Genomic DNA, 17,575 nt, shown 5'->3' on the forward strand with positions numbered 1-17,575 from the left:
ATGACAGGTGGCACGTAACATACACTATTTACAAAAGACGTATGAGGAACAGCGGGACGATAAGTTTTGTTTTATTTATTCGCTTGCATACGTTGTTATGGTTATGTTTGAATTCGTCGAAGATAGAGTTTGAAGGAATTTTTTTTAAAGCAGTTATTATCGTAAAATTATCGGAAAATATTTTAAAAGCAGCTATTATCGTTGATCACAGTTTGTGTTAAACCAACAGTAAGGTATTTATTTTATATATACTGTATTTGGGTGCTGAATATTGCTTCAATAGCACGGGTCTGATGGATTTGTGTTTGCAGCGAGAACAAAAATGTGTCACGGTTTCCGCCAGCTGGCTCGACTACAGAATTAATATATGGTTACGGATGGCTTAGCGTTTGTGTCGCTAGTAATGAGGCTTCTATATTATTCATTCAATTCTTCCATACAGACTGCTTCCTCTCGCATTATTCTATCAAGGGAAAATTAATTCATATTCACATTTTTTCGATTTTTGCAGATGGCATATTATTGCGCAGTGAAAGGATGTGGGAACACAAGGTTTATAACGAAAAGTAACCCGGACATTGTGTACCATACATTTCCCAGAGGCGCAGACAGATTACGTAGATGGATAGTTGCCTGTGGCCAATCCGAGAATTGGAAACCGCAGAAGAACCAAGGCATTTGCTCCCGTCATTCCGATAGAAACAGCTACGGTGAACAGTATAAAAAAAGCCACCAACTTATTGGCACTAGGAAATGTAGGATGTTACTTCCTGATGGTAAACATTTTTCCTCTGAGTTGTGTGATATATGTAAAAAGTTTTATTTACATTGTTTTAGCTATTCCCACGATGCAACTTTCGAACTTGTTGACTGAAACCACTGCATCTTCCCCAAATAATATGAACATTGAAGATGAAAAAAATGCGCTGCTTGAACCTTGTAAGTATCACGCGACTACAAAAGCATTAGCTATACCCTACACGAGCGTTCGAATATGTTGTTGATTTTCCCGACGAAGTAGTTCAGACGGTATGATTCAGGAATAGCATTAGATAATTGGGAATTCAAACAGGATTCGTTACAGTATCAATGAACCCATCAATTAATATTTGCTTTTAAATGCTGAAATTGACGTATTTGGTATGATGGTTTTTGGCTACCAATCCAGCACGTCCATTGTGTAATTGATGATTTTAGGCGCTATTTGGAAATAAAATCGCGTGTCTCGGATCTGTAGTGGCTGTGTAACGCATAGACGTTTACATTTAAAATCAAGATTATTAATGACGAAGCACATATGTGTAGAAAACACGAAAACATGTGACTTTTTTGGTCCAGTATTTGATTATCAACTACAGTAGAACCTCGATTATCCGCGAGCGATTGATCAGCGGTGCGGATTATCCGCGAAAGTGAGTTCCTTAGCAATTCTATAAACCTTCCCAAAATTTGTCAGTGAGTGGTAGAGTCTTGCTTTTTTTTATCTGGTCATAACTTTCACAATATTTGATCACAAGACCTTACAGATTGATAGTTTAATATTTTATGTATTGATGAAACATAGTTTTCATGCTGAAATAGCTTTTTTTTCGTATTCGTACCGCATTTTCAATCCTATATTGCGTTATCCGCGATTTCCGTTATTCGCGGTGGTCCAATCAGACTATTCCGCGGGTAATCAGGGTTCTACTGTACGCACTGTTTATGAGTATATGACGGTAATCGCTTCAATACTTTTTTTTTAGATGTAGTAACATTGATAGCACCGTATTACGTAGTTGGATGTGAAAACTCTAACAGACCAATTTGTATGATGATTTGAGTTTTTGAGTGTATAAGAGATGCACATTCATTCGGCCATAGACTCATTTCTTTATTTTTATATCACATATAAGCTAGTACTTACGATTTGTTTTATATCAGCTCTACAACAAACTAGGTTTGAAGAAAATGGATTGGAGAATTCCAACATGTTTTATTTGGAGCTCAACGAATCTTTCATTACCATTGATAAACTTAAAAGTACAATCAAGGCGCTGGAAGATTATAAAAAGCAAGCAGATAAGAAAATAACCGAACTGACGAGTGCATTACAAAAAGAGCGCCAACTTGTGTACAACAAAGAAGAGCAGATAAAAGTACTCAAAAATACAAACATGTTTATGTCATCGGAAATGAAAAGAGAACGAAAATCGCTGAATAAGCTTTTAACAGAACTTGAAAAAAAGGATAACATTTGCGAAACAGAGCATATTCCTAGGACTCAAATGATCAACCACATACATGAAATGTTGAGCAGCGTATTGACGAAAAACCAATTGGATGTAATCCTTGGACGGAAGCAGAAGCCACGTTGGAACTCGAACGAGATTTCAACCGCATTCGCTATACGCTACTTGAGCAAGCGCTGCTACACATACATACGGAATGATCTACGCATTCCACTGCCAGGACTTACTACCCTAAATACATACGCTAACCAACTAGATCTACATTGTGGGTTACTGTCGGATGTTTTACGATACATGAATATTGTTGGGCTGGACATGGAAGAAAGACAACTAGCATGTATCATTTCATACGATGAGATGAGCGTGCGTCAACTCATAGAGTATGATCAAAAGAAGGACGAAATTTTTGGACCGTATAAATACGTTCAAGTTGTAATCGTACGTGGTTTGTTTGCCAGCTGGAAACAGATTTTATTTGTTGCGTTCGATCAACCAATGACAACCCAAATTCTTAAAAAAATAATCTGCGAGCTCCACAAAATACGATATATCGTAGTAGGAGTAAATTCGGACAACGGACCTGCCAACACAATATTAAGAAAGAATTTGGGAATAACGATAGAAAAAACATATTTTGAGCATCCCGTCTCAAAGGAAAACATTTATGTTTTTGGAGACAGTCCACACAATCTTAAACTTTTGAGGAAGTGGTTCATTGGAGAAGGGATAATTTGGAAAAACAAAACAATCAATTCTCGATTAGTGAGAAGCATCATTGAAGATAGATGTTACTGTGAACTAACACCGCTTTTCGCCCTCAACTATGGGCACATCGATCTCTCGACAGTCGAAAAACAAAATGTAGCGAAAGCCGCACAACTTTTGTCACACACAACAGCAACTGTGTTGAAAGAACGTTTTACGCAAACAAACGAGGAGGAAGAAGCTAATCTTGTCGCTGACTTCATCGAAATATGCAATAACTGGTTTGACGTTTTCAATTCTTATAGTCCTTTCGCTGCAGTAGATATGAAGAGATCCTACACTGCTACTGATAACCAGGTTGAAGCTCTGGATCGAATGCTTCAAATGCTAGAAGATTGTAAGCCAATTAAAAAAAGTGGAACAGTCTGTACGACCTTGAAAACGTTCCAGCAATCAATCATTATCTCAATCAAATCACTGAAATGCTTGTTTACGGATATGCAAAGAAAATACGATATAAAATTCACATCAACCTCTAAGGTAAGCTAGGCATTATATGAATCTATGTTTAAACATACAGTCATTCCATGCCAAACCGATATGGTGGTTCTCAGATTTGGATTAAAATTGGTAGTTTCGTTCCTGACCGCAAGATATCAGACCCGTTTTTTTATTTTTTCATTAGGGTGGTCCAAAAGATCATTTTCCCTTTTTTTCCAATTACGACTTTTTTCAAAAATTCATAACTTTTGAACTATTGCACCGATTCAGACAATCGACATCAAATTGAAGAGAATGAGCTAGGACATATCCAAGGATAATAGAGGCGTTATTTTCTGTTCTTTAGTTATAATTTCTCAAAATTAAACGAAGATCCTAAAAATCATTTTTTTTAAATTTCTGAGCTACTGGACCGATTCAGATGAACGACATATCAAATTATAGCCAATGAGCTAGAATATAACACTTTAAAAAAATTGTTGTTGTTATTGTGTGTATATATATAGGCCTCAATGACAGACCAGCCCCGCTAGATGTTATAAGGCGTCTGCGACTTATAATTCTAGGGAAAACCCCTGGAATAACGCAAAAGAACGTCAATACTTACGACCAAAGAAACATTTCACACGTGGAAGATAACTACATCACCACGATGTTATTCCAAAGAGCGGGAATAGATCTGCTTGTTTCGGAGGAAAGTTCGAGTCAGCCATCTGAATGTAATTCAACAGAGATTGAGATATAATAACATTATAAAATAACATATTCTCTAAATTACAGTTTCCGATAACACACGAAAGGAACCGGAAAACACAATTTCGTTGCCATCGATTTCGATTCTAGAAAAAAATCAAGAAAAAGATGGTTTTTTATATCTTCTTGGCTGGGTCGCATACAAACTGAAAAAAACCCACCCAGATCTCGGAGATAAAACGGCCAACCTGTCCAGCAGTCAGGTACCGTCTTTCTTGGCAAATTTGTCATATGGTGGATTAACTGCACCCTGTGCCACGTTTCATGTAGTAGGGTTAGAAATGGAAAAAATATTTGTTTCTAGTCTAGGTAGCGAGGGGTTTAGATTTAAAAACAATGTAGTATCGACTATTGTCAAACGAATTCTTAAAGCATATCCGAATTTTGATGTAACCGTTGTTAAAACCTATATCAAAATAAGAACGATCGCTAGGATGCGTTATTTAAATCTCCAACTACAAGGATTTATATCCGTAAATAGAAAACGAAGAAGTGAAATTGAAATTAGGAGAGTAACCAAAAAATACAAAAAGATGAGTTCAAGTTAAAATAGACATGTATATTCCAAATGAAAAATATTGAACGTCGAATACAAAAATTATTCTGTTTAATTAGCATACATCCAGCTCCTTGCAGACTCTAATACTAAGTACATTATCATTAGAACCATTATTTGTTTCTCTAAGTGCGCTACATATTCACCGTGAAGTCAACGTAAATGAAATGTCAAATATTCTCCCATGGACGACAGGCGAATGAACTGCAAAGTTTGAAGCCTCTTAAAAACAAAGAATCGGATCTCTCATGGAAATCGTATGGTAGCATTCACATACACAATCACCGACAACTTTGACGTCGGCAAAATAAGTCTAAGAGCATAGTTGACGGGACGGTGACGGAGACGCTGTACGTGTAGCGCACTTTATATGCGTCAACTAATCAATAATTATCAGATGCTCACATGAACATATATAACGTGATTTTCAACTATTACATCCATCATTTACACTATTTGTTTGACTAATTCCTCTACAATGGCGCTAACGTTCCTGAGAAACTTCACCGTTTGAACCTAGACTTTTACTTGTGTGTTTTTTCAATAGTACTAGTTGAGATTCATTTTTCCATATAACAGGCCTTGAAAGAATTCTGAATAACATGCTCTAAAATACGTGTGTCGGGAGAAATTTCGTTGGCGAAAAGTCCATCGACCAGAACGGGAATCGAATCCGGACCCCCGGCTGTGTAACGCTAACCACTTAGCCACGGAAGCTCATGTTGCTGTATGAGCCATGCAAAATGTGTTTTATAGATTTATCCACTCGAAGTAGAGACGGAGTTACCTCAAAGTAATTCTCATCAGTGAGGAGTTGAACAGTATAATATAAGAAATAAAAAAAAAACATAATTAAAATAACTACGATACACAAGTGGACAGCTACTCTCGGAACTCATATCTATTTACCATTATTTGTTATGTTCTGCGACACGTTCCAGTTAATGGGATAATTCTACATAATTTCGTTGTACATATCAATCCTTTATATGGACAACGGGATATCACATTTTTAGGGTTTCTTTACAGAGAGATTATTTCCTTTCCATACCAACAGTTTCATGTTCCTTAGAAATGATAATTTATCCTACATAGTCTAATATTCTTGTGATTCGACTTTTGCATTTTCAAATTGCACGTATACACAATCATTCACAATTATATACAAGGGTGTTCACAGAACTTCTATCTAAGTTATTAAGCATAGTATTGTAAAACTAGGAACGCTCCAGATTTCCTTTATTGGATATGTCCAATATAACTAGTTGCAATCTTGAATTTATTGCCTGGTATTCATTGCTTTGAATGCTTTTTAGCCACTAGATAACTTGAGTAATACTTTCAACCTCTTGGCTCATATTCTTGTTATTCTCCAGTGCTACATAATGCGGCAGCAGCGGTCTTTGACGATTCCGTATGTTATGTATATGTAGCATGAGCCCCATGCATTCTCCGTGCAAATGAGATGCAGTTGAACATGGCTTTTATGTAGATATTATTCGTAAATAGTCCATCCGTCTGGCATACATGATCTATTTCAAAGCGGTAAGCTTCCTTTACACAACACTTGTTCGTAGAATTGTTTTGTACCGGTTCTTAACTGTAAAAAAGTCTATCAACAACAAAAACAAATCAGAACATTCGAATATTACCTTCAAAATATAAAGAACGAGTAGCAGTCAAAGTATTTAGTGTTGCTTGGATGCGTTCTATGTTTGTAAACAAGTTCAAACAAGCGTGAGTAGCGCCTGAACGGCAATTTTGACATTACGTTTTACCTTACACTTCACTTTCCTTGGTGATTACAATCTGCCTCGCCTGCTCTGGTCATATGACGAAAACATAGACTCCTACATACCGACGAACGAGTCAATCTGAGCTGGAGCTTGCATTCACCGAAAATATGTTTGCTGGTGGACTGCAGCAGATCTGTGACGTGCGAAATGCCAACAATAGGCTACTTGACTTGGCCTTTGTTAGTGACAGCAATGAAGTAGAACTGATCGAAGCGCCATCTACGATTTTACCCTCTGACCGTCATCATAAACCGTTTGTCCTCCTTCTAAGCACACAAAATACATTGGACGACCGAAGTACGCTAGAAGCAGACAGAGATTTCGATTTCAACTGATGCAATTACGATGCCGTCATCGTGGATTTACGTTCGCTAAACAGGGCTGAAATTTTTCACGGCTTAAACGTCAACGCTGCAGTTAACACGTTCTATGAAGTACTACTCAGTATCATAAGCAAACATACGCCTCTCCGCACTACCAATCGTCGCTGGTTGAACAAGCAACCATGGTGGAATGTCGAGCTTCGACATCGTCGCAAAACGTAAAGCACGACGCCGTTTTTTCAAGAGTCGGAAAAACGCACAGTCGATTCCGTCGGTAATGTTCTTTGATCAAAGGAACAGTGACAATATCGACGGCTCAGTTGAACTCTTCGCATCTTTTTTCAAATCTGTCTATAACGCTGATTCCCCGCCTGACTCCCAGGAACTGTTGAATTCATTGCCGTCGTACGATATAAACTTTCCGTGTCCAGCTTTCACGGTAGCAGACATTGTCAGTGCATTGAACTCTGTCGACCCAGCCAAAGATCCCGGACCAGATAGATTACCTCCCGTATTCATTCGACGATGCGGTGATGTTTGCCACCTATTCAACTTGTCACTGTCAGAAGCGGATTTTCCAAATGCCTGGAAGATTTCGGCGGTTACACCTATCCACAAATCCGGAAATATCCATGACATTAAAAATTACCGACCTATTTCGATCCTCTGCTGCTTGGCAAAGCTACTCGAGCTACTTATCCATGACAAAATGTACTCTGCTGCTAAACCCATGATATCACAGTATCAGCATGGCCTTGTGAAAAACCGTTCACAAACTTAATGGTCTACACGAGCCTGCTCAACTCTAGCTAGGATGAGCGCTGCCAAGTTGATAGTATCTATGTGGATTTCACTAAAGCATTCGACAAAGTGCCTCATGATTAAGCACTGAAAATGCTTGACAAACTAGGATTCCCAAGTTGGCTCATCATGTGGTTGCGATCATATCTGCAAGGAAGATCTGCTTTCGTGAAACAGAGGTCTTTAAAGTCGAGCTGCTTCGCTACACCATCCGGCGTACCAGTCACCTCGGACCGCTGATTTTCATCCTTTTTGTAAACGACCTAAGCCAGCGTCTTAATTCACATCATCTCATGAACGCTGATGACCTAAAGATCTACCGAATAATCAGGTCATCGGTCGACTGTGCCGCTTTACAGCATGAAAGTTGACATCGTGGCGAGTTGTTGCATATCAAACGGTATGGAAATGAACGCAACGAAGTGCAAAATAATTTCTTTCAGCAAATCTCGGACACAGCTAAAATGTAACTACGAAGTGAACAGCAGCAGAATGGACCGTTTCTCATCGATAAATGATTTAGGGATAGTAATTGACTGCAAACTATCATTCAATGAACACATCACTGCAACCACTGCAAAGGCTTTCGCAATTCTCGGTTTCATACGCCGCAACGCTTCTGAATTCGGTTATGTATACGCATTGAAGGCATTATATTGCTGTCTTGTCCGTAGTATACTTGAATATGGCGTTCACGTCTGGGCCCCTTATCACGAAGTTCATATCGCTCGGATCGAGAGAGTTCAACGGAGTTTCGTTCGATTTGCCCTGAGGAGACTACCGTGGAATGATCCCGTTAGATTACCTCCATACGAACATCGGTGTGGACTAATAAGGCTAGAGACGCTTTATAAAAGAAGATAATACCTGCGGAGAATGTTTGCGTTCGACTTAATCAGCAACCGAATCGACTGCCCAGATCTTCTGCAGCAGATGACCATTTTTGTTCCAGCAAGACGTTCTCGCCAGCGTTTGTTATTTGCGATCGCTAGACATCGCACTATGTTCGTACAAAATCATCCTCTTGAAATGTGCTTCAATCTATTGAATAACTCAGTTATTTTTGATTTTGATATTAGTAGGGAAATGTTTAAAAATAGAATAAGACAATTATTAAGGATCAATAAGGTGTTTTCAGTCTGTGCAGCATTATAGCTGAAGACGTAGTATAATAAATAAATAAATAAAAGAAGAAGGGGAAGAAGACCAACAAATCGGAGGGAGTTGATTTTCAATTTAGGTACGTCTCTATTACAGTTATCAATTTTCGTTTAAAACTGATAAATGATCCGTAGAAAATATTAATGTTTTTTTCTTATTTTTTAAAGAGATTATTAAAAGCACTACAATCAGGTATAATCAGGAGTAGCGTTTGTTCTATGAATTCTCCGGAATTCAATTTATCATACATATATCCGGCAAGTTTCTTAATGTCGAAATTGGAATTCATGAGCAATGAACAGTTGCAATTATAACCACGTCCAACTCAAGCATTTTATTATTCTCATTTCACCGATCATTGATACGTTTCTGTTATAGTAGGATATAACTAAATATAACAAAGATAAATTTCCGTGGATGTGTATTTCGAGATATCAACACCATGGTGTCATATTATTCCCGGGAACAGTGCCCAATTTGTCGCTATACAATTCATGGTGATGATTCCAGCACATACTCAATGAGGTCAATTGGGAAGAGTGCCACAAACCTGTTGAGTTTAGCCAAACAGGCAAACTGTTGAGTTTTAATGCAATAATTGTCAAAGCTGTCGTCTTTTTCATCGGTCAGTGGGCATATTGAGGTTAAATTTAGTTTGTGTTTTGCTTTTCTGATTTATTTTTATCATCCGCCGAAAGAGAATAAAGGGAAACTGATTCGTTTCATAAGCACACAAACATGCTCAGGAAAATCGTTAGAGCGGACCGGTGGAAAATAGAAGTTTGTACAGTTTTCTCTGGCTGTTTACGAATGTGGACTGTAATGATTTCTTCGTTTAATCTTCGAAACTGGGATTCAGCTTCGAGAAAGAAATTTTTGAATGTATGGTTTTGCAATAATGTCGGTGCTCCTCACAAACGCGTCTATGACCGAATACATTCACGAAGCAAAAACATGGCAACAATTCAATATTTTAATTTTAGAATTCTCAACGCATACGTGCGAATGCTTGGCGCTCTTGCCAATGAATCATGCGTCAAGAATCTATCCTGACGTCACATTACGATATACGATATACTAATGGCCAGACGAAAGCATCACGAAAGGGTTTTTTGTTCGATCTGTGTGTTTTGTTCTCGGAAAACTTGAAATAACTGCAGATTCTAGATGCTACTATCTAATTCCACAAAAAATTTGGCTTCACCATCTTGTTTAGAAATATTTGTGTTCTGTGACATTCGATCCAACCCATGGGTTCCAACAAGATCTCGCAAATTTACACAGATTCACACGAATGTGTTACCGGAATAAAAGCACTAAATACACAGTGTGTGTCAATAAGATTCCGGAACTCAAACAATATCTCAGCAACTTAGGGAGCCAATTATGTATTCACACATTAATTATTGAGAATTTAAACAGTTGTACCATCTATATTAGTTTTGTTATAGGGGTAGTAAGGGAAATGTGGTCACGTGGGGTAAAATGGTCACCTGCTTGTTTGGTAGTATAACTATTGACTATTGACACCGTATTGATAGTCATCTTATGTTTGAAGAATTTCATGACTTTTTAGTCACCCTGTACTTCAGTGGAGCTGTCACATGTCGAGAAATAAATAAGAACAAAAAACGCTCTTCCGGTAGCCATTCGGCCGTAGTTTTAGCGCGTTTCGAATTTAAGGAATTTCTAGTGAAATTTAGTTTATTAGACCTAGTATTTGTGACAAATCAACAGTTTGGACGACTGTTCACATATACAAGGGGAGGTGAACAGATATTTTGTTCAATTTCAGCGATTATTATGCAAATTTCGCATTTCGTTATTTGGGGGGCAAAGTGGTCAGTGGAGGATTACTACTGACAATGTTTTTTTTTCAAGAGCTGATATACCTTATCACCTTCTGCTCCTAAAGGGGTCCCTTTTGTGGTTTTGACCCAAGATAAATATGCCGCCCCAACCAAAACCAAGCCTCATTTTGAAAAACGTTATGTGTTTCCTACTACGTTTTTGTACGTATGAGAAAATTTCAATTACGATTCTAGGTGAATAGGCCCAGCTCATTTCATGTATCTACTATATCAAAAATGATTTAAACAAATTTGACCAAGGAAACACGCATAAATCTATCTCTTCTAGTGTGATATGTGCGAGTGACCACTTTGCCCCCCAAAGGTGACCACTTTACCTTCTCACTAAAAAAATGTTCAATTTTTCTAATAATGAAAAATGTTCTATTTTCAATTTTCATAATAAAAACCGCTCACTATTTTGAACTACAATATTCTTAGAAGAACGGGAATTTTAGTGGTATGTGGACACAGGAAATGGGCATGTTCATTAGGGAGACCACATTCCCCCCAGTTTCCCTATGTTAAAAACATATGAGTGTTTTTCGGAAAGACATTTTTGTTAGATGTTGAATTCTCAGTATGGAACAAAAAGCAGTTAGTTAATTTGATGTGAAGTTTTGTACATTGCAAGATGAACACAGCGCTGTTTCCCAGGACAATAGTTATCCAATGGCATAAAAGTTTTTTGGAAGGAAGAGAGACGCTCAACGATAATGCGCTGAGTCACAAGTCACTGATCATACGTCTATTTTTGCCCAAAGTCACGTTTGTGCCCTTAATCATTCGCCGTATTCACCTGATTTGGAACACTGTTCTTCCTTTCCTGAAAATTCAAGCAAAATCAAATTTGGAATTTTCGGCGACATTTTAGGGTTATTGGAACGGTTTCAATTGAAGCGAAACGAATTTGGATCGCAATTAAATCAATGCGAAAAGCAAATATTCAAATTGAATAGATTATTTGAATATTTGCTTCTTACATTTATGCAATTGTAGTTTATGTTCATTCATTTCTATTCCTGAAACATAATTGACACACTCTGTATGTTTTTGTTGAATCCTAAATGCCTCATGTGTCTTAGACACCGTATCAGTTGTGCAATTACAATTCACACTTTCTTTACTTGACACTAGAACTCAGTAGAAAGCCTCACAAATTGAACAAATTCATTTTTCGTCAGTTTTTGTCGTGGGACATTTAAGGTAAATTAACAAAAAAATGCGGTGAATCAGTGTTTAAGTTGCCTTTTTCCGAGTATGAGCAGCAATGGTAGAGTCAAAAATAGTCTAATTTTCACAAAAACTATCCTGAATGCTGATTCAATACTCTTCGATGCACCCAACGCAATTTCGATGAAGTGATTCGTGTATTGTAAACATTTGCGTTCGAAGCGCTCGTTCACTGAGCCGCATGAGCTGCTGAGCGAAACATGCAATCTTGGGTTTCAACGCCACCGTTCGAATTGCGCATGTTCCGAATGCTTTTATTTTTGGACGTGGACTTATATGTTTCGTATATCAGCCTACACTAATTTTACACCCACAAATATCATTTGGAGATGGTTTTATCTGTGCACGAATAGAGAACATTGCGAGAAATACCATCACAGATTTCATAAACTTGTCCGATTAGTTTTGTTGCTTTGCTGAGTGATATAATTTGAAACTTTGAGAATATCAGGATCATAATTTGTACGAAAATTATCATAGTTGTACACTAATAGTATTTTGGATTTTCGGTTATGCAAATTATAACAAACAAAATTTTAACACTAGGTTTACGGGACGCACCATTTTGACGCATTTCGAATTGAATAAATTACTAAGTGGGTGCATTTTTATTTTATTTCTTGTAATGAAGTAAATATATATTGAAGTCTATTTTCTTCAAAACGTTGAAATATCGAAATTATCTATGTGGTATACCAATCTCTACGGATTTGAGTCAATTTGACGCAATCGTAGTGTAGACAAAAATTTGTGTGAACATGCAAACACCGCTATCTCCATGATTCGATATGGTTATCTCAAATGAACCTTAATTTTACATGTTTTAATTTTTTTCTTATAGTATTTTCGATGGGGGTGAAAAAAGGGTTATGGAGGTGAAATTGGGTCAAAAACGGAGAAAGTTACTATTAGTAATATATATAATATTGCGAGTATTTTTGAAAGCTGTGAGCCAGTCTTTCATGTTTCACAAAAAACACTGCGTCCAGGATAAACATGTCCACGCTACTGTTCACACTTTTGTGTTTGAGTACAAACATGATTTTTTCGTACTTATGTTTGAAAATGTGACATGTTTGTATTCGTAATATGTTTGGACATACGATGTTTAATCACAATGTTTCACATGATGTTCGAACATGGTGTACAGTTTCACTTGCATTTTCACCCCAAGCACCGGCAGTTCGTAGAGTAGAAGAAGCGAATTGGACACCACACCACCACCACTCAACGCGTGGTGTGTTGGTATGTTGACATGGAAAAAATACTTTCCTATCATGACAATGGATGCTTCGTCTAAAATATTGGGCAAATAAAATAAACTTCTTTTTCTGTTCTGAACGAAATAAACATCGATTGAAATCAGAGTTTTTCACATTTGATATCATTATTTAGTGCACGCATTTTATATATTGAATTCATGTAACATTCGCTATTATTAGCTATCTGAACAAATACTAAAATTGAATAGAGCGTGGCGGAGATGTTTAGTTACCCACAACAAACTTTGATTACAGTATTCCTATAATTTTAATCGAATATAATGTACCAGAATTATTCAGCAGTGACATGTTAGGCGTGACGCTAACCACTCGATCACGGGATCAACAATTTTAGCTGGATCTTTGAATACAAATGGCCAATACTGCTTGTTCGCGACGAACGCGACCCGAGCTATAAAACGAGCGAAGAAGAGGAGAAGAAAGGATGATGCAATCGCATGTATGTAGTGCAGTGTAAGTGTAGCTTTTAGTTTTTTCCTTCATTCAGTTTGTGATAACATCGAGAAATTAATGGTGTGTTTTAGCCGCTGAAATTTCTCTGCTGGTTCTGCTGTGTGCCGCTGAAGGTTGCATCTAAAACTAATTTTTGGGTATTTATTTTTTTGGTCAGCATTTGTACGACGTCGCCCGCTGTGCATTCGGCTCCCCAGAATTTAATTGCCAACATGCACGCAAAAAAAATCTCATAGAAAGATTCTTTCTATTCAGAGATTTTTTTCTTTGCACGAAACCAAGGATTATTTTATCAGACTTGCAAAATGTGCATGAACTCATAGCCTCTCAGTTCGTGCAATTTTTGAAATGCGAGCTAAATTTCAAGTTCGTTTCTGTGAAAAAGTATTCTACGAAGAAATGTTTTGGGATGAATAATTTCTTTCCGTGCATGAAAACAAACGAAAGCAATGAATACTGCGACATCGGGTGATATGTTTGTACATGATGTTCTTGAATTATAAACATCGTGTTTGTTTTCACATGTTTAGGTTTGGGTATCATTGTTCGTGTTTGGGATAGACATTCAACACTAGCGAAAATCATGTTCGAATTCAAACAAAAACATGGAATTTTCACATCACGTGGACATGTGTAAGTGTTTTTCGGAAGACTGCTGTGAGCCGTTTAATAGGAGACATATTTCTACGGTTGTGTCGCATTCACCCGAATTTCATTCACCCGAAATACGTTTACCCGAAGCACATTTACCCGAATGTAACGCATACCCGAATGACATTCACCCGAATGTAACAAATACCCGAATGCAACATATACCCGAATGGACATTTACCCGAATGCAACGTTTACCCGAATGCGACATTTACCCGAATGGGATGTTTACCCGAATGAAGAAGGAAAAATTCCGACAAATCAGTTTATGAGTTTTGTCGAATCTGCTGTTAGGAAGTTACGAAGTAAACTGAGAAATTGTAATGAGGAAATTCGAAAAAGATGTTGAAGACTTCGCTGTGTTATTTTTAGAAATTAGTGTAGGCACTTCTTTCCTTTCCGTATTGCTCTTTAAGACCAAGAGATCATTCAAAAATGAGCATGGGTTATGAAATATTCCGAAAATTAAACAGGTAACTTTAACAAATTTTTTTTTTAATGAAAATTTGCGCAATTTTTATCATGAGTTTATTATTTCATGATGAAATTTATTTTGAGATCAATGTAATGGGGGCGAAGTCCCCATTTAACGAGAATAAGGAATCGAGGCGGCACCAAGTCGCCGAGGTGACGCGGCGGATCGGCGGCCTCTCGCAAGCAAACCTGTGTTCCACCGATTGCCCGGTTTGTTTGAAACATAGGAGACGATCCTTTAGTCAGGTCCGACCGAGCATTAGCGAGTGTCGGACTGCACACGTTTACCTGGTGCATTACGTTTGCCCTGTTAATTATGCATGTCATGCATATTGATTGCCTGGTTGCAAATGTGATGCACCAGATAAACGTATGACGTCCGACGCTCGTAAACGGGCTGCGTCATCCATAAGAATGGATGGACTTAATAATACGTTATAAAACTGCATTCTTTCACTTTTCATTCGGGTAATTGTTGCATTCGGGTAAATGTCGCATTAGGGTAAGTGTCAATTTGGGTAGATGTTACATTCGGGTAGCTGTCGCTTTCGGGTATTTGTTTCATTCGGGTGAGTGGAATTCGGGTGAATGTCTTTCGGGTAACTGTCATTCGGGTGAGTGGGTTTCGGGTAAATGTGACACAATCTATTTCTACAACTTCCAATGCATATTACTTAATTGTAGCACAAAAAGTTATTATTTAATAAGTCATCAAAGTTTGATGTGTTAATAGCCATCACATAACACATCAGAAAAAATCTCATGCCCAGTATTATGTAGAACTACAAAAATTGTAAATATTGGATAGAATTATTCTTGAAAGTCTTGCCAGATGAGTCATTACTGATTTTGAACATCAAAAAAATTTTCCAATTCGAATTTCAATATTTTCGAAAAATATTTTCTGAGTGGGGGTGAGAAAGGGTCAAGCACAAAGTTGAATTTCATGCCAAACCTATATTAGTATTAATATTAGACGAGTATTTTTTTTTTTCAACACGATGGTCATTTCCAATTAATGGTGGTCCGAAAAATGAACTTTTCCCTCTTTTTTCAAAAATGACTTTTATCAATAATAATTCATAACTTTCCAACTACTGGGATCGATATCACAAATTAAAGTTAATGAGCTAGTTTTGTTTGAAAAACATTACACTTGAAAAGAAACAGATTTTGTTTTCGTAATTATTGATTGTAACTGTTTTTCATAGCTTACTTGGTTTCGAAGCTAAGGTCACCATATTTTTTATATTTTTTCTTGAAAGCTGAGGTTTTTTTTACATAACATATCCGAATATCAAAGAATATCAAAACATGTGTTCGTTCAATATTCCTATGCGACTGGACAACATCTATGCGACTGGAATGCAATGTTTATGCATATGTGGTGTTTCATGTGGCTTCAAATTGGTATATCAATCGTGTGAATCGGCCCGGTAGTTTAAAAGTTATGAATTTAAAAAAAAAAGTAATTTTTGGAAAAAAGAATTATTTGAATGATTTTTGACCAACGCAATATCGATGAAGTGATTCGTGTATTGTAAACATTTACGTTCTATATATAAAAAATAGCGCCCTTGGTCCCGAGACAATCTATATCTATAAAAATGGATTTCTGTCTGTCCGCTGTTTAACCCTCTTCTTGTTGACCTATTGATCTGAAATTAGGAACACATCTTTATCTCTGATGTCATTATAAAACTGCGTATTCTGATGTCATTATAAAACTGCGCCGCTACAAAATGGCAGATTATGGAAATATTTTCTTAAAATTCCATCAATATGGGTTTTCGCAAAACCCCATCAATATGTATATCAAATGAAAGGGATTGATCAGTAGAACACAGTTATTTATGAAAAACGCAAATCCAAAATGACCGCCACCACGAAATGGCGCCATATAAATTTATTTTCAAAACCTCATCAATATGGGTATCCAAGTAAAGTTCTCGACTAGTAGAACATAGCAGATAATGAAAAATACAACTTATTAAATGGTTTCATTCAACTTGACCTGTTTGTATGTATGTTTGAGTGTTTTGTAGGGTTGTAGTTTTTTTTTACTTATTTTATTTTCTAGTTTTTAGTAAATTATGTGTTTCATTAGCATACTTCTCTACATTAAAACCATTCAAAACATTTTTTTTTTAATTTTGATTTCTTACCTAACTTTTTTCGGAATATTTTGAAGATATACTGTATTCTATTAGTCATATAATTTCATTTGATACCCATATTGATGGGGTTCAGAGAAAATAATAAATCCGCTATTTTGTAGTGGCCGCCATCTTGAATTTGCATTCATGAATAACTGTATTTTACTAGTCGAGCCCTTTCATTTGACACTCATATTAATGAGGTTGTGAAAAAAATATATAAGGCGCCATTTTGTGGTAGATTTGCATTTTTCATAAATAACTGTGTTCTACTAGTCAAGCCCTTTCATTTAATACCCATATTGATCGGGTTCTGAGAAAATATGAAATCCGCCATTTTGTAGTGGCCGCCATCTTGGATTTACATTTTTCATAAATAACTGTATTCTACTAGTCAAGCCCTTTCATTTGATACCCATATTGATGGGGTTCTGAAAAAATATGAAATTCGCCATTTTGTGATGGCCGCCATCTTGGATTTGCATTTTTCATAAATAACTGTATTCTACTAGTCAAGCCCTCTCATTGATACCCATATTGATGAGGTTCTGAGAAAATATGAAATCCGCCATTTTGTAGTGGCCGCCATCTTGGATTTGCATTTTTCATAAATAACTGTGTTCTACTAGTCAAGCCCTTTCATTCGAA

General features: G+C 36.9%; 1 protein-coding gene across 1 annotated transcript in view; it reads left to right on the plus strand.

Moving 5' to 3' along the window:
* The first annotated feature begins 352 nt into the window (after nucleotides 1–352).
* The window catches only part of LOC129763412 (protein unc-80 homolog), a 111,405-nt gene continuing 94,182 nt past the window's right edge, over nucleotides 353–17,575 (plus strand). Inside the window, exons 1-3 of the mRNA XM_055762449.1 lie at nucleotides 353–400; nucleotides 512–776; nucleotides 838–939. Coding sequence (XP_055618424.1) covers nucleotides 368–400; nucleotides 512–776; nucleotides 838–939 — 400 coding nt within the window. The 5' untranslated portion in view covers nucleotides 353–367. The remainder of the gene's footprint in view (nucleotides 401–511; nucleotides 777–837; nucleotides 940–17,575) is intronic.

Source organism: Toxorhynchites rutilus, chromosome 1 (assembly GCF_029784135.1).
Source record: "Toxorhynchites rutilus septentrionalis strain SRP chromosome 1, ASM2978413v1, whole genome shotgun sequence".
In the NCBI taxonomy this organism is placed as follows: Eukaryota; Metazoa; Arthropoda; class Insecta; order Diptera; family Culicidae; genus Toxorhynchites; species Toxorhynchites rutilus.